The sequence below is a fragment of the Lepisosteus oculatus genome, chromosome 1 (genome assembly GCF_040954835.1).
Source record: "Lepisosteus oculatus isolate fLepOcu1 chromosome 1, fLepOcu1.hap2, whole genome shotgun sequence".
Classification (NCBI taxonomy): Eukaryota; Metazoa; Chordata; class Actinopteri; order Semionotiformes; family Lepisosteidae; genus Lepisosteus; species Lepisosteus oculatus.
The window spans coordinates 23,400,382-23,419,251 of NC_090696.1; the positions used below are offsets into that span (position 1 = coordinate 23,400,382).

Below are 18,870 nucleotides of genomic sequence, written 5' to 3' on the forward strand. Positions count from 1 at the left end.
CATCCCAATTTTGACTTGCTTGTTCCAAAAGGCTCAGATTTTTTTTATTTAAAGCGAAAGTATTCTCCTACAAAAAAAACTCTAATCTCCAGCGGGTAGGCTCTAGTTATCATTAGTGAAACTCAGCTGCAACAGGAGAAAATGAAGAAAAAGCATAATTTAATTAACTTCAAGGCCACTCTGCGAGAACTAAAATAAAGTAACAGCCAATAAAACCTATAGATTCTTGCAGAGTTTTAGGAAATTATCAGATAATCAGATTATGCTTTTCTGTGCACTCTATATTTTCATTTTTTTCCTCTGCCTGGATAACAAACTGTGCAGTAACTGGAACAACGTAAAATGAGGCAGTACAGAAGAAATGACCTTACATTTTTAAATCAGTCTGTCAGAGATTTACATTTTCAGTTTTATTACCAGGATGACAGTTTTATGCATAAGCAGCTTAGAGGGAAAGGGGAAAACAACTCCAGCCAACAACACTCAGCTTTCGAAAATCTCTACCCACACACAAGAATGGAAAAATCAGCCTACTGCCAGCCCATAAGGACTTTTGTGTACTTGTTAAAGCAAATAAATGATGTTCACATAATTCAGGTCTAGGTTAAGCAGTGTATTGTCGATGACGTCAGGATACTTACGTATTTTTGGCTCAGGAAAAGTGAACTGAAGGGATGCAATGGACTACAGAAGACTGGTTCCTTCAATCTTTCTTTACCTGCTGAGATTACTTTCTTCGAATGTCTGGGGAAGGGCTTAAAATTCTTTGTTGTGTGATATTTTGTGTCCAAATAAGTAGCAAAACTGTACTGCAATGCAAAGCAGGATTTTTGTGTTTCAGAATGCACCAATAATTTATTAGTAATTTAATAATTTATTGTAACAGGGATATTCTTATGACAAAAAATAAATAAAAACTGCACTGCCTGGGTATTTACTCAGGTACATGATAACTCTTTATCTTTTAAGTGTGCTGAAAACCATAATACTGTAACATATGGGGCTAACCAAAAACCTTAAAGGTCTGCAATTTAAGGTGGTTTTCAAACAATTTGTTTAAGGTACCTCTGTGACATCCTGCAGAAAATGTCTGAGCTTTTAGTGCGTATAAAGTTCCCTAAAACTGAGAGTGTTATGTGCTGTGTATACAAAGCAGAATTTAAGATATTGCCATTCCACCCTGAAGCTATAGTAGTGGGGTCCCTGCCTCCTTATCATTATCTTTATACTCAATGAGGGCAGTACAGACTTAAGATGATTGACAAAAAGAGAATAACTGGAGCTGAACTGCCATGTCTAATAACCTAGTTGCACTGTTAAACAGGAGGAAGGGCCTGGGGACAAATGGAATTGCTCAGTGTGCACAAAGGACTATCTGCTAATATGCATTTGTTTAATCATCTTCACACAAATCTCTTAAAGAAAGGATTGTTTACTCTCTGTGACAGACTCCCAAGCAATGGTGCTTCTTACTTTTTGTTTAAAGGAATGAAATCGGGAAGGAAAACATGGTGGCACTTTTTGAATCCTTCAAAAGCCCCAGGGCATATGCAAAGTTAATTTTATAATGTCCTTTTCCTTTGGAAAATCTAATTTAAAATCTAATTTATTGCACTTTTATCAACAAAATGCAATAATTTGCTCAAATATTTACATTATTTTTTAAGGACATTAAACATTCGGAAAATATGGATAATACTTTTTCCATTATTAATGTGATTTTTACATTATGATTACTTAAATTATTAAGATTTCTTTGCTGAAAGCTATAGATCAGATTATGTGTGTAATATTTACACAACCAAAGGAATAAGTCCTAAAAAACAAACAAATATGATGAACACATTAATATACATAATAATGTATTGTAAATATGTTTTCTGACACCCCAAATTTGTTATTGTTTAATTAAAAGTGACAAATTTCATATAAATAGAACTGCAACTCATGCTTTCATATTGACTAAAGGAGGGGGTTTGATACTAATCTGAATATAACAGGCAATGTTTTTTTGGATGTGAGCTTCAGTACATAATGCAGTAGATACAATATCGGTTTAACTACTATGAGTTGCAAATGCTAACATAGCACTATATGAGAATGTAACCAAGTTAATAAAGGAAATATTAATCTTTTAGCATAATAATCACTTGTGTTTACAATTTTCAAGCCCTCGATAGTTACAGTAAAAAAATTAACTGCATTTTTCTGTTAGCACATCAATAAAGTTCTTCTCATTATCAGAACATTTGACTTCAACATTTCTGAGGTGCATTTTATTTGTACATCGATAAGCTAAGCAAATACTATGAATTTTTCAGGTATATGGAAAATATATAAATGAAGTAGGATTTTCAAAATTTGAAACTTTAGGTTTTCAATGCTATTCTATGAAAGTGCAATATGCAAATAGTTGTTTACAACATATTTAAAAAAGAAATGGAGAGTGAAGACCAAATTCTATAGCCCACCTTCTAATTGCCATTTGTAGGAAATTCATTTAAAATGTGGTGGAGATGGAAAGATGACTGTCACTCTTCACTTCTGAACAGATTAATGCATCTTCAGATCCCTCACACACTTGTCTGTGTTTTACAATAAGAGTGACTGAAATTGATGTGCTCGCAGTCAGCAATAAACAAAAATGCCCATTCTGCCAAAACCTTTTGAATATGGAAGGAGTGTCACTTGTAAATGTTCATAAAATACATTCAATAAATGTCTTTTATGAACATGAACATTTCGTCTCTATAAAAGACAAAATGTTCATGTTCTTCAAAGAATGTCTTGGTATAGAACAATGAGAGAATACAACACAGAGCAGTCTACCAACAAGATCCAAATATTGTTGGTAAAAGGTGAACTGCAACACTATTTTTATATTTTTGAGGTTAGAAAGAATCGGTACTGATGAGTGCATTTCAGACCACAATGAAAGTAAAATGTACACGTTATCGTGTCAAACCTCCAATTTACATCACAAAATAGACAACATTTCCAGTTATGCCATGTTCTACAATTCAAAATGAGGCAACAAAACTTCCAGTGAGTTGAAGCGGCCCTATTACACTGTAATCAAGCAGGTTTGTGAATACCTCTTTTTTAATCCAATAGAATATTGGTCTTGAATTCAAGGTGGTTTTGCCAACATACACAACTTACTTGTTAACTCTGCATGCAGATCACTTTGGAGCACTGAGGTGCATTTTACTCGTACATCGATTTACATTAGTCATTACAGGGACTAATCAGTAGGAAGGGATTGCGATTCTCATCACAAATCGTGCAAACACTCACTCTGGACTTCAGCAAAACCAGGGGTTTGCGACAACATAGCAACTATACCATAATTTCACAAAGTTTCACTTCATTCGGAACCGTTAAAATTTTGAGATACCATCAATAAATTGTGTTACCCTAAGAAATTGGGGCTGCAGTTCCACTTTAAGAGAAAACTGAAAATGACACTGCACATTTTTTCGAGGAAAAGCTCGCATAAATAACTATAAAAACATTAATTTTTTTATATTACATAGTAGTAAGAAATTAGTAGAATTTTGATCTACATATAACAATATTCAGCTCCCCAATAGTTAATTCAGTAAGGGTGAATTTCACTTTTTCACATTTCACAACATATCAGATACATACTACACAATACAGGAATCTAGTTCAGTGATATAAATTGGAAGCAGTGGTCCTAGCACAAATTCCTGCAATACTCACTTTTTACACCACCCTTTACATATAATCTGTTTTATAATAATAACCAATAACGTACAGATCTTAAAAAGACTTTGTTTAGAAAGTTGAAGTCCCACAAAGACTTTTTCTTCTAGCATTAAATATTTTGTTACTGATTTTAATGAACATCAAGATTGATTCCTAGGGGATTCACAGTGATCAATGAGCGTCGTCCAGAAATTACCAGTTTGAGCCTAGGCTCTTGTCATTTGCCTACAGTAACTGTTGCTGTCAGGGTTGGGTCAGTTTATGAAACAGAGTAATTGATAGTTCTAGTATGTTTTTAATTTCAGGTTTATTTCTATTGTCTGAACTCAGATTTAAAGTTACAGATAATGAGATTGCAGTAGGAAGTTTTTTTAATGCAGGTGACATGATTTCTACTATAACTGAAACAATTTATGGCAGTTCAACTACATTTCTCTATGTGAAAATATTGAGCACATACTTTTCTGCCACCAAGCATTTTTTCAAACTCCATTTGCCTATTATTGCATATTCAAAGTAATACAAACAGTATACAAAGATATTTCTGTCTCCAACCCATAAATCTGAGTCTGCAACAGATAATCTCACTTCACACAAAGAAAGTTAATAAACTGAAAGGTTAAAAATTGATTCATGGATTGGAGAAAAATTAAAGATACAATTTTGATCACTGATCCTCTATTCAAAGATTTTAAAAACAAAAAATAATAACAGCAATCCATAACATGTCATGAAAGACATATTTCAGCAGCTACTGCAGAATTTGAAGACCCACAAATCAAAATACATTTATGGTTTTTAAGGCTATGAAAACTAACGAGGATCTTCTCACCCTTTTGCCCCTTGAAGAGAAAGGAAAAGGTGAGGATATCTATAATAAACTCAAAAGGTACATGCTTGAGAAAAACACTCCAATCAAAAAAATCTTACTCATCACAGCCGATGGTGCACCAGTCATGCTTGATGTAAATGGAGTCTTTGTTGTGTTTTTCAGAAACAATACTTATTTCAAATACCTTCTGTCCATTACCACTGTATAGTTCAACAGAAGTATTACCAAGTTAAGTTTGTTCATATAATCAAAGTTGTCAAAACTGTAAACTCAACTGAAGCAAGAGCCCTTAAGCACCACTTGCTGAAATCCTTACTTGACTCTCTTAATACTGCTTACAGTGAACTAATCCTCTATACTGGTGTATTAAGTCGAGGGAAAGTCCAAAAAAAAGTTCAGATCTGATGCCTCAAGTCATCACTAGTGCAGAGAGCTGTCAAATAAGACTTCTTTTTGTAAACTGCAGGGTTCCTTACAGACAGAAAACCAAAACTCAAAGAGCAGTAGAACTATCTGCAAGGACAGGACATACATTTCACATATGATCAATACTGAGAATGAGTTCACATTGATACTGGTTCTGTGGTCCTACTACAAGAATAAAATGCTGGAGTACTTCCCAAAGCTAGATATCAAAGCCTACAAAAATGAAAAGCACAGAAAAATGGCCCCACCAAGAACAAATTAGTAGAGGAATTCAGAAGGGATTTTCAGAATTTCTGGATTTAAGAATTGTGATAGAGCAAATCATTTTTGTCTCACACATGGGAGTTACAAACAGTGGAGCTGCTATAGAAATGATTACTATACAAAATTATATTCAGCTGAAAGTCTTAAAATCAACAGAAAGTGATTCTGGGGCACTTACAAACAGAATCACCCTCTATTCTCATGTGAAGATTTACTTTGATTCCACCCACCTTTGTTAGACACCATTCACCCCGAAAAAAGATCAAGCATCACATCCACCTCACAGATCAGATATGACTGTATCCATTTAGCAGTCTCAAACTACATCCCAGACATTTATACACAAGCAGGTAACGTGGAATCAGAGGTGTCACAGAGACATGGTAAATACAGGACAGAAGGCATATACTTCATTTTTTATACATATAATAAACTAAAAATAGATTATTCGACATTTTCAGCATAAATTTTGGTTTGCATTAAAATACAGAAAGTGTTATCACTCTTAAAAATACAGGAGAACACTGCAATAGGGATTACAGTGAAAAAGAAGCATTGTTCTTGGGTGACTACCCCTATACATGGTATTTCAATTTTTTGCAAAAAATGTTAGTTGTTTACTGTTAAATCTCAATGTAAATCAGGTGAAAAAACAGGAGACATTTGGAGCAAGTAACATTATTGAGTGAGATGTAAACTACCGTTGAAGTGTCTTTTTAAATATATTTTAATTTGTTAATCAAAAGGGTTAGGTAAGAATTTTATTTTAGACAACTTAGTTTTTCTTACTTAAAATATAACTTACACAGGAACACTAAAACCACCTATTGTCTCTATTCTGTAATCTATTGTCAACGGATCTCATAAGGTACTTAGTCCACAGTTGGATGGGAGACCAATTGGTACCAGAAGACACTACCTCTGAATTTTTAAACCAACACCCTAGTATAGTATTCAGGGACAGTGCTTTAGGAGGTTCTGTCCATGAGATGAAACATTAAGCCAAAGTACTGGCTGCTGGGTTAAAGATGCAATCAGGCACTTGAAAAGACTATGGATCTTAACTTCAGCCGCCTGGTTGAATCTGGCTAATCCATTTTGTCTCTAGTTGACAGGCCCCTAGTGAAGGCAGTTAAAAACACATTTGTTGTTGAATGTGTTAGGAAAAATGAAAGTGTCTTAAACTGCAAATTGTCTATGTACAACATATTAAAATATCCTGGAATGAACGGTCTCAGGACTCCTATGTACATTATGCAAAGGTGAACAACTGTGAATGTTAATACATTAACATGTAACTAAGTATATAATCTGCTGAAAAAAAGGCTTCAACTTTCAGAGCCACTGGATAACTTTACAAAGGCAAGTTATCTGCTGTATGGAGACAAGATGGATTACATTTGAATGAGATTGACAACAGTCATCTTGGCAAAATAGTTAGACTAGAACGGAAGGAAAGAAAATTGAAAAGGAATCTGAAAAGAAGACAAATAAGAATTAAAGTAAAAGTGGGGGGAAAAAAACCCAAGAGAAAAAGGCCTGTTGAAGAAACAGGTAATTAAGTGCTTATACTTAGGAGTATTAGAAACAAAATGTATGAGACAGACATTAACATGTTAGGGGGCAATTATGAAGTAGTGGAATCAATGCCAATGCAGTGCAATGGTGAAAAATACATTAGTGGATAAACAGTGTTTCGAGAGAGACTTTGGGCATGAAAAATCTAAATAATCCAGTTCTGCTGTGTTTCACTTCAATAGTGGGTGAAATGGTTTCCTCCTATAAGCAGAGCGTATTGGGATGCTTTCGGATGAAAAGTGTAAAGAATTAGTGTGCCAGTCAGAGCAACCTCTGCATTCTACACAATACTAACCCCAGAGGCCTGTCAACCACCTGTCAGTTAGCAGTGCTGTCTGTGAGACACAGTGTGGGCATGTCACAGGAATATGTGGGCAGCCAGTATACTCCTCATATTGGAGCAGGCATTGCTTTTTAACTTGCAATTCCCAATTGGGAGTTAAGAAAAAGAGGTGAAAAAACTTGTAATAATAATAATAAACTGTATTTTATATAGCACCTTTAAAGGTGGCTTCTCAAAGCGCTTTACAGGATGACAATAACAATAAATAAGAAGACTACAACAATAAATAAGAAGATTTCACAAGATAGGACACAATTATAATTACAACAATAACAATAGAGGAGACCGTGGAAGGTGGTATTAAGAAGAGCAGAGGGGTGAAGAATGGAACCAGTTAAGTAAAGGCTTTTCTGAAGAAGGTTTTGAGTCTGGATTTGAAGGAGTTTAGAGAAGGTGACTCTCCGATATCCTTGGGCAAAGAGTTCCAGAGCTTGGGGGCAGAGCAGGAGAAGGCCCTGTCGCCCATACAATGTAGACGGGCTTGGGGGACAGTAAGGAGGGCAGAATTTGAAGAGCGGAGGTTGCGAGGTGGGGAGTAGGGCGATAAAAGTTCAGACAGGTATTGAGGTGCCAAACCATGTAAAGCCTTATAGGTGAGCATGAGGATTTTAAAGTCTATGCGGAATTTGACCGGAAGCCAGTGCAAGGACTCCAGGATAGGAGTAATGTGAACACTTGCACTAGACCTGGTCAGGATTCTGGCTGCTGAATTGGTACCAAATTAAATTCCAAATATTCTCAATACTAACAGTTTCAATATCATGTGATAACAGTGTGTAATAAATCAGTCCTTTGTAACAGTTCTTCCAACTGAATATATTAAAGTCTCTTGAATACCACAAATAAACCATTTAATCAATCATTCAGTTAATCATTTTCATTTTAGAATTCACCAATTTCTAAAGACAATACTCTTATTAAACATGAATAATGTGTAGGCATGGGTAATAAGGCGTTGCACATCAAAAGTCTTAAAGTACTAATGGATACAAACAATTTACAATGTGAATTATCCCGAAACAACACAATACTATCAAGTGCTTAAAATACAATTTTGAAGAACCCTTTTTCCTCAATCATTAAAAAATGTACATCAGAATGTGATAAAACAAAAGCCAGCACGGCATTAGTAGGAAATGTTTCCTAATAAATCATTGAGATATAGGTGTTATGTTTTATGCTAATCGTTCCAATAGCTATTTAAAGAATGTGTGGATTCTAAAGGGCAATACTTGTTGGCTCTTTCACCGCTTTTTTCTTAATATCCTTGTATGAAAGCAATATCAAACAAGGCCCAGAGAAAAGCAAATATAAAAGTTGCTTGATTTTTGATGTTTCATTTTTAAAAAAGAAACTTTTTTAAAGCACCAATAAAATAGCAAACTCCAGATTTAAACTCTGTAAAAACCCAGTCTTGGCTAGGATGTTTATGAGTATATCACCATGAGCACCAAGAGTTTATATCTAAGCCTACCAGAGTTTGCATTGTCATCTATCTTTTCTGAACTTTACAGAAAGTGTCAGTGCCATTTCCCATCTGGTTCTAGATACTCTCTCAAAACTAAGCAAAAAGTCAATCTGACACATTAAATCAGCAGTGAAATGTGAAAAAATACTTCAAGTATCACCTGAATTTCACAGGACACTTCCCTATTCTTTCAGTAAGAAAGGAAGAGGCTGCTGTGACAGTTTTCATACATGACAAGATGAACATTGTCACAGGCAGCTGACTACAAATAGCAGCACTATCTGTGTACACAGCACTGCTATCTTTATATATGTGTATTAATGTACCCTGGTATGAAATATTCCACATAAAAAGTACTTACTAGTATAACACTTCATTTGCTTCATGCCTTTCATATCGCACAGTTTCACACATTAACCTGAAAAAGAGGAAAGGTACATTACACAACATTTTCAAATTTGGTTGTCATTTGTATGTGTTACTTTCTCAACATATTTTAAGAAGCCTCATTCATAATAATAATTCCTTGGCACGTGCCCTTCTGTATCATCTACCCTTCTGCAGTTGCTTCTACAGTCCGAATTTAGGCCACAAAGTAGGCCTATGCACCTAATTATAGACTTAGGCAAGAATATATTGTACTTGCAAAGTTCAGTGGTCTGTTAGGCTACCTTACCTTACTTTCACAAAGACAGTAAGATAGGAAATATAATTTTACTAATATTTACTCTTCTGTTCTGGTCATGTCATATCAATAAAGAACCCTAATTTCAAACTCATGAAGTTTAGAAAAGAGGCTATTTTAGTGTTAGTACCTAACGTACCAGACATTTCATCTATCCCTTTCTTGACAAAAAAAAACAAGATGTCTGCTTTACTAAAGCAGCTAGGTACCTTGTTTGAGATTGCTCTAAGCTTTTACTTACTTATACAAAAGAGCCTCCTGTTCACAGTTTTAAATCCACTTCCTTTTATTTACCACTTATATCCTCTGGCTTATATTTCACCATATACTGATAATGATGAAGTAATTTGAGGTAATTGTTAAGGTTTTCAAAAAAACAATGCATATTTTAATCAGGTCTCTACATAGTCTACATGTTTTGTTCAAGACTAAAAATATATTTTTTTATTACTGTGAGTATAAGACATTCCTGCCAGTGAGCATATCTGGTTGTTCTGCTCTAAACTGACTGTAATGCTACATTATTTTTTTTTAAATGTGGCAAAATCTTGCACAAATTATATTTAAATTAAACAGTGCATTGTACAGTTATAATATAACATCTCTTGATTTACACCCGACTATCTAACATGTATTATTGTTTCCCCTCATGTTGTCTCCCCCGTAATCCTAAATTGGGAGAAGTGGTTAGAAAATGGATGGATTGAAACACCCCCGTTCAACTGTTAGCCTAAATTGGAAACCTTGGGGTGACATTAAAAATCTCTTCAAAGTTAAACATCACAGAGGTGGTGACTAACCCCCAAGCTTTCTGATTTTCTCTCCTTACATTACAGTTTGCTGACAGCACAGACAGCGGAGTGTAAATGACTAGCAAGTACTTCATTAGATGTAACAAGGAAGATACTATGACTTTACTATCGAACCATACTAAGTATATATAAACTTCACTTTATAATTATAAAGTTGGTCTTTGTCCAGCAGCCCTCAGCATTTTTTTTGTTCCACACTCAGAAACCATTTTCAGAAAACTATTTGCAAAAGATAATAAAAATAACTAGAAGACAACAGCTCACAAGAGTTTCTAAGTACTGAAATTAGATGCATCAAAATGGTGTACCTATCTGAAGCTTTATATATTCCAGGAAAATATTAGAAGTTCCTTACACTAGTTACTTAACAACCCAGCCATAAGCACTGTTAAAAACTGCTGAATGCATCTGTATGATACATGAATGGTCCTGTATCTAACAGCACCTTGAAATAACAAAAGGTGCAACTATTTTCTGAATTTGTTGCTCTGTCAGTAAACTTCCTTCTGAAATGTTATTATAAAAAAAGCTTTTCAATATATCATTATATGTATAATGTTTGTATTTAAAATCCTAGCATTATAGGAATTCTTAAGGAATTTATCAGTGCAAATAAAGTGTAATTTTTCTGTTAACAGCACATGTTCTCTTACCTTAATTGATGCTCTCTCAAGTTTGATAAAGCTTCCATTCCATGTAGATAAGAATACACAATCTCCAAGTCCTGTAAAGGGAACATTAGAAAATGTAATTAAAATAATCATATCCATACAGTGACAAAATCAATACTACTATCACAAACGTATCAGGTCTCAAATTACCTAAACAGTCTTATTTGTGTTTGTAGACCGTACCAGTTACCCATCAGAAAAGATAACTAAACGTAATTGTCCTATATAATAATAGTATGTGTTACAACTATCAATGTAATAACTGTGCAGGTTAGAGTGGTTGCAGCGTCAGTGTTTGAGCTGCAGAAGAACAAATAAAGGTTAATTCCAAACCAAGAAGTGAAAAAAGACAAAATAACATTTTGGCTATGGAGCCTTCAGGCAAGTTCATTCTTGTTGGCATGGAATTAACCTGCTGAATATTAAAACTAAATTAATGCCTTGTCGAGAGGAGATTAGCCTTCAAAGCCTAGATTCACGTCACTTACACACTGGGGTGTTCATAGCCAGCAATTTCTAACCTAGCAGGGCATAATGGCCATATCCAGCAATAAGTCACCATTTGGCAGACCATACCTCAGTAAGATTAATACATCATCCATTGGCAGAAAAGTCTAGTCACTAACACCAATGCTGATTAATGGTAACCTGTCTGTACACATGCACTATACTGATCGAGCTCTGGGACCACACTTGTTGCACTTATCTTAAGATGACATTCCCCCAGGATAACACACATCCTCATACAACTTGAGTAAATGCAGCTTTCTTGTGAGATCAGAATGTGACTATTAAGTCCCAATTTTCCCAGTTAAATGCTATTTAAAATCTATGGGATGAGTTAGGATGACTTGTGCCCTGGTTCTAACAGAGAAAGGGGACATAACCACACAAGACAACATCGGCAACCAGATGTAGAGTTTATTTTGCTTCCAATAGTGACCACACACTCTTCTAGCCTGTGATTTCACAGTGGACTCCTGTACATGAATCGGCCAAGTACTTAATCACAGGCTGATTTATTTCAGGTTTTAATTTCTATAATTACATCTATTAAAATTGGGATTTGTTATAGAGCACCCTGACAAAAGTGCTCAGATCCAAAAGCCCCAGAACAAGTGTGAAAAAGAAACCAAACAATTGATTGTAAGAGCAGTTTATGAGAAATTGATAAAATGTTTAGGCCTGCATATTTTCATTAATAATACTTAATGATCTGTAATGATTTGGTAGTTCTTAATAAACAAGGTTTATTTATCTATAAATTTCAAGCCTTTCATGGTTTCAAATCAATAAATGCTATTTCTGCAGGTCCATTATGACCTGCATTTTTCCTATATTTCTTAAAATACCTTAAAACAATTAAGATATGTGGTTTTCATGTGACAATTTTGTCAGATTACATTGCGATTAACATGAACCTTGTACCAATTTCTGTTTCAGAACTGCATTCATTCAGGTCTCTTGCCGTAAATATAAGATAACCAAGTGGACCTCTGCAAAGGGCTCATTGTGGGAGTGGTTTGATACATTATCATTTCTGCAGCTGTTCTTCATGAACTATTCACTTACTAAGAGCTACAAACAGTAGAAGTAAAGATTAGCACATTTACAAAAGGCTGCCTATAAATTACTTAAGCTGACGCTGTTGGCAAGGGTATCCTTTTTGTAGGTATTTTTGATCTCTGGACCAAGTTAACCAAGTTTGAACAAGGAAGCAGATCAATTAAAGTTATCAATCATGACTGCAGATTTTGAGCTCAGCTGGAGCGTAAACCAGTAGGTAGTGGTCTCTCAGGAGCACAGTTAGGAAAGTGCTGTAGATGACAAATCTTCATCCACATAATGAATTTCCCAATGTCATGTCTGTTCAATAAAATGTCATTGAATCTGCTGCACAAAATGGCACTTTCCAGATAATTTTCTGAATCTGTTGTAGTTACAAGTGATATGTTTCTTCTGGTACTCAGTATAACTTATCAAGGACATAAATTGTTTGTCGCTAAACAAAAACATGAAAACGTGTACAAGAAAATACCTTAAATTGCACCTTACACAAAACAACTGTTTCCAGTTGATTAAGTGCAGTGCATTTCGATAGCTGTAGTGCGTTTTGAAAGAATAGAGGCATAAAGCAGATACTGCGGTCAACACGCATTACTTAAACCAAGGGGTCATTAACATGGAGAGCAAATGCTGCAATGCAGTTAGGTTCACACAGAATCAATTTGCTTCACTTTCATATTCATCTCACAGAAATACATATCTTGTACTCAGGTCAGACAGAGCAGATGGGTGGGATTTCCTACTATTTATTTTTTCAGTAAACACTGCGTAGTACAGACGCACTTAAATGCTAAAAGGGAAGGGTGTGGAGGTTACCTTTATCCTCTCTCTCTGGCAGCCTGTACATCTCAATAATTTGCAAACACTTAAACAAAAATCTGTAACCTTTACCAGCTCAGCTCAACAGCAAGAGGTCAGCCCTGTTCTGTATCTGCCATTTTATATGCATCTTGTCTCGTAAATAAAAATACCCTACCACTTCTTTTTAACACTGAACTACAGAAACTTAGAAATATAATATTCTACCCACCAACAGCATCACACAATACATCACACATCACAAAATTTTCCATATAAAATACTTCAATCAATGCCACCTACACAAATGCATGAGTTTCCCCATCAACAATAACAAGACATGTCAGGACTGTTTTCCCTCATTGATAACATAAATACCATTCTTGAATATCAGCAAATAGGCCACATTATATTTATTCTTTTGTCACATTAAAGAACAAGAACTTCTATATAGAAGTACCTTGAAACCCTAGTTTAAAAGTCTCTGTCGCCACCTGCTGTTGACACATCATACTTACAAACACACCCAAGATCAGAACTGAGTTAATTTCACTATTGATACAACTTTAATAAATAATAATAATAATAATAATAATAATTGCTTACATTTATATATAGCACACTCCACTCAAAGCACTTTACAGGTAATGGGGACTCCCCTCCACCACCACCAAAGTGCAGCATCCACCTGGATGATGCGACGGCAGCCATAGTGCTCCAGTACACTCACCACACATCAGCTATCAGTGGGGAGGAGAGCAGAGTAATGAAGCCAATTCATAGATGGGGATTATTAGGAGGCCATGATTGATAAGGACCAATGGGAATTTGGCCAGGACGCCAGGGTTACACCCCCTACTCTTTTCGAGAAATGCCCTGGGATTTTTAATGACCACAGAGAGTCAGGACCTCGGTTTTACGTCTCATCCGAAGGACGGCGCCTGTTTACAGTGTAGTGTCCCCGTCACTATACTGGGGCATTAGGACCCACATGGACCACAGGGTGAGTGCCCCCTGCTGGCTCCACTAACACCTCTTCCAGCAGCAACCTTAGTTTTTCCCAGGAGGTCTCTCATCCAGGTACTGACCAGGCTCACACCTGCTTAGCTTCAGTGGGTTGCCAGTTGTGAATTGCATATTGTGATATGGCTGCTGGCATAATAAATTGGAAAAGAAAATTCTATACCATGAGTTAACTTTTCTTAGGCTAAGCATCTGACAAAAGAGCAAAACTGCTGGGCACTGTACTATAATAGTTTAAAGGTAGAATATCTTTATTAAATTGGATTAAAAAACATAAAAAACATTCTGACATTCTGAAATTTTTAATGAATGGTCTTCCTAAATTTCATCTTTGTTCATCTGAACTCAGAAGAGCTGTTTTTCAATCTGCAAAATCATACCACAGCCAAGGATTCATCACTACTTTTGTGTTCCATCATGTTTAATGGGGCCAGCAGGGGGCACTCACCCTGTGGTCCATGTGGGTCCTATTGCCCCAGTATAGTGATGGGCACACTATACTGTAAACAGGTGCCGCCCTTCGGATGAGACGTAAAACCGAGGTCCTGTCTGTGGTCATTAAAAATCCCAGGGTGTTTCTAGAAAAGAGAAGGGGTGTAACCCCGGCATCCTGGCCAAATTCCCATTGGCCCTTACCAATCATGGCCTCCTAATAATCCCCATCTATGAATTGGCTTCATTACTCTGCTCTCCTCTCCTCTCCAGTGATAGCTGATGTGTGGTGAGCGTTCTTGGTGCACTATGGCTGCCCTTGCATCATCCAGGTGGATGCTACACATTGGTGGTGGTGGAGGGGAGTCCCCATTACCTGTAAGGCGCTTTGAGTGGAGTGACCAGAAAAGTGCTATATAAGTGTAAGGAATTATTATTATGATTATTATTATTATTAAGAATCACACTGAAGAGACAGACTGTTCCCCAGTAGCTATTACTCAATATACAGGTTGAAGATATGAGTTAAATACATTAAAAAGCTTTCAAATGATAAAAAATGTGCTCAATTAGTAAGGTAATTCTCTTTTTGTATACTGCAAGTCAGCAAACTTGTAGATTACTTTAGGTTAGTGCAGTGATTCTCAAATGTTTTGGACCAACTACCACTCCTGATCAAACCAACATGAGCGCGCGCGCATGCACACACTCACATATAATAAATATTAAAATAATAAACTTTATTTGATATAGCGCCTTTAAAGATGGCTTTTCAAAGCGCTTTACAGAAAAAAACCAGGAACAACAACAATTAAAAACAAACAATAAAAAAGCACCATTTCAGTAAGAGGGGTCAGCCTGTTTAGTCTAGCAAAGCAGATGTGAATTCATTTTTCGAGCCTTGATACAATTCACAACAGAGTCTAACAGATTTCAGAGTCAGGCATTTGTTTGACAGCAAACGTCTCGCAGTGGATGTTGCAATGCGTCCATTCATTTCTGGAGCAACCTCTCTAATTATTGCAACTACATCGCTGTGTCGGTTTGTCATCGCTCTAGCACCGTCTGTACAAACTCCGACGTATTTTATCCAGTTGACGCCATTCTCTTCAATAAATTCATTCATAAGCTGAAATATGTACTCTCCTGTGGTTCCTGTTGGTAACGGCTTACAGAACAGAAAGTCCTCATGGGACATACCCTCAAACTCATATCGAATGTAAACAAGCAAATTGGCCAAATCGACTACAGACTTATCCAATTGAAGTGAAAAGCATCTGCTCATCTTGACGCGCTCTATCAGCGTACTTTTGATATCAGCTGCCATATCAATAATTCTATGAGTGGTTGTGTCTTTCGGAGGGGGCAGCAGGTCGAGCTGCTTAGCAGCTTTTTCTCCACACATAATACGTGTCAGCTCTTTTGCCAATGGTAAATAAGGTTCTTCAAAAATAGTGTGGGGCTTACCTGCTTTAGCATAACATAACATCACTTTATTAGCCCAATACAATTTCTTGCATTAGGAATTCGTCTTTTGGCATACCCCAGCGTGCTCTTCATGAGACACACAGATAGGGAGAGAGCTTGGGGTCAGAGCAGAGCAGGGTCAGAAATTGTACAGCGCCCCTGGAGCAGTTGGGGTTAAGGGCCTTGCTCAGGGGCCCAACGGCGTAGGATTCCTCTGCTGGCTGCGGGATTTGAACCGGCAACCTTCCAGCCAAAGGCGCAGATCCTTAGAAATGCGCAAGCAATCCGCAAGCTTGAATTTTTCCCCGTTTCTGTTTCAGGAGTCCGTCTCAGAAGTTAAAAGAAGTTTGTATTTCATCCGCATGGGAGCGAAACACAGAGACGCTCTGTGTATTTTTCTCAAATTAACCTAGAACAGTTCTTAAATATTTTTCTGTTATCTATCACGCTTTCCTGTGCTCCCAAGATTGCCAGCGTTTGTAGCACGCATTTCTATGCTTTCCCGTGCTTTTAACATTGGCATTGCTCACTAAAATCACGCACATTCTCCTACCTCCCTGTTTGATGCAGATAACTTTTTTTAAATACAATTGGTCACTTAAGCTCGTAGCATGCATTCCTATAGAACGGTATATGATTACATTGAAGCTCTTGTGTCCACTCAAGTAATAGCGTGCGCTGTATCGTAGTACGTAGGCTGCGCATTCAACACGTATTAAAATAGAAAATATGAAAACCCGTCCCGATTTTTCAGTGCACACAAAGTTCCAAGGTCATATGGCATACCACCTGGCGGCGCTCCACTTACCACAAAATGTGGTACACGTACCACTCGGGAACCACTGAGTTAGTGAATTCTATTAAAAACTGATATCCAATTCTGTGCACTAAGATCAATTTACTATAGTGCTTTTTGGTATTTTATTCCAATATTATTACATCTGTTTCTTTCCATCTAATTTTGCACTTGAGATTGAATATTCAGATTCAGTCTGATATTTGTAAACTCTGTGAAACTCAATGCTAATGTGATGCTGTCAAACCTAAAAATACTGACAGTGATGATATGCACCAACAAAAGAGTTGCAAGAGTCCAAATCAAATGATTCAATTTAAAGATAAGCCTGTGTGTTAAGAGCTTTGTTTAAACAGTGTATCTAATACAGACTATTTGACCATCTTTATACCTCTTGAATACTTAATTTCAATCTCTTTATTTCTTTAGAAGAAAAGAGATATAGATGTTTTCAAATAAATTAGGATTAATGTGAACATTTCAAAATAATAACTGTTATATATTTAAGGTATTTCTTGATTCAAGAGTCTGAGCCATGTTTACCAAACATGATACTAGTTCAAGTAGGTGGCTGCATCAGCATGTGTAGACTGCAAAGGAACAAGTAAAGGTGATACTATTTTTTCAAGATATGGATGGATAAGATCTACAGATCAATTAGTAACTAAAAACCAAATAAGATAGATAAGACAAACTGCTAACTCGGTTAATATTATTACATTGAAAACACAGGCCAGGAAATCACCGGACATGCTCAACATTGACCACTAGGTGGCAGACCTTCTCTTTCATTTGTGAGATCTACTAGATGCCTATGTACAGTTCTTCAATACAATTTAACCGAAACTGCTGAATAACGGAGTTACATCAACCAACATTTTTTTACCATTAGACGGCTTGGGTTAGTTTAAGGTTCAACTCACTAAGATTTTTTTTGTAATCTCTCACTAAACTTTACACCTAAATTTAGAGTGGCATACATCTGGCAGCTTTTCTCTCCATTTTAAAAAGAACCCCTAACAAATACACAAGTATGGTTTTTTCTGTATGCACAATATTCTTGGTGTATATGCATTATACTAAATAAAGCAGTAGCATGTCAAAGAAAAACTGAAAAAAACATGAAAAGGTGAAAAACAGAAACGGGTTAAAAATGTTTTTTGTAGTCAAAAGATTTGATAGAAAGGTCACATCTTTTATTTTTAAGGTAAAATTGATATACAGTTTGTCTCAGTTAACACATTTTATAGGATTTGCTCATGAACCCTGCAGAACGTTATACAAACAAGTTAATATTTCAGTGCAAAAACTAAATAAAAGATCTATATATTCTGCTACCTTTTCAGCATTAGCCATGGCTCTCACTTCACTAGACTGGTTCTTCGCATTGCACGGAGATTGGAAGCACACATCTAAAGCAGTCTACTGACTTACAGCAGCAGAGCCGTCTAAAAGATCTAGGCCTATATCTCAGCTTTATGAACGTTTGCAAATTGCGTTAAATACAGAATTCTGGTTCTCCGTTTGCCCTGAGGGCCTGTAGCACAGATGCAGTGGGAAATGTGCGGTAATGAATGAGATCCTCATCTTGTAGATTGATTTAATTATTGAGACTGAAATAATTATTTCCCATGATCACAGATGCCCTCCTTAAATGCACTGTTTTTCCTCATGTATGACAGGATAGCATTCTGTCTCACAAGTAAAGCCTGATGCTGTACAACTCTGCTTTATTAATGAGTGGTTTAGCTGTGTCCAAAACAAAATGTTTAAGTAAACTCAGATGAATCGGGACATTAGGAAGTTTTTTTTTATGAGGATCTGTTTTACATAAAATCTGGAAGACATCCAATCTAGATATACTGTTTATTTGGGTAAATGTAAAATCTTAATTCCTTACATTTATTTCGAACTTTTGGGGGGCGGTGCGATGGCTCTGTGACTAAGGATCTGTAGCTGGAAGGTTGCCAGTTCATA

At 36.2% G+C, this 18,870-nt stretch overlaps 1 protein-coding gene across 9 annotated transcripts in view; it reads right to left on the reverse strand.

The window, feature by feature from the left end:
* The window catches only part of rapgef2b (Rap guanine nucleotide exchange factor 2b), a 153,424-nt gene that overhangs the window by 91,799 nt on the left and 42,755 nt on the right, over window positions 1–18,870 (reverse strand). For all 9 annotated transcript variants that reach the window (XM_069187764.1, XM_006629471.3, XM_069187773.1 and 6 more), the window contains exons 2-3: window positions 10,794–10,864; window positions 9,005–9,061 (exon numbers count right to left, since the gene is read on the reverse strand). In XM_069187764.1, the coding sequence (XP_069043865.1) occupies window positions 9,005–9,061; window positions 10,794–10,864 (128 nt within the window). The remainder of the gene's footprint in view (window positions 1–9,004; window positions 9,062–10,793; window positions 10,865–18,870) is intronic.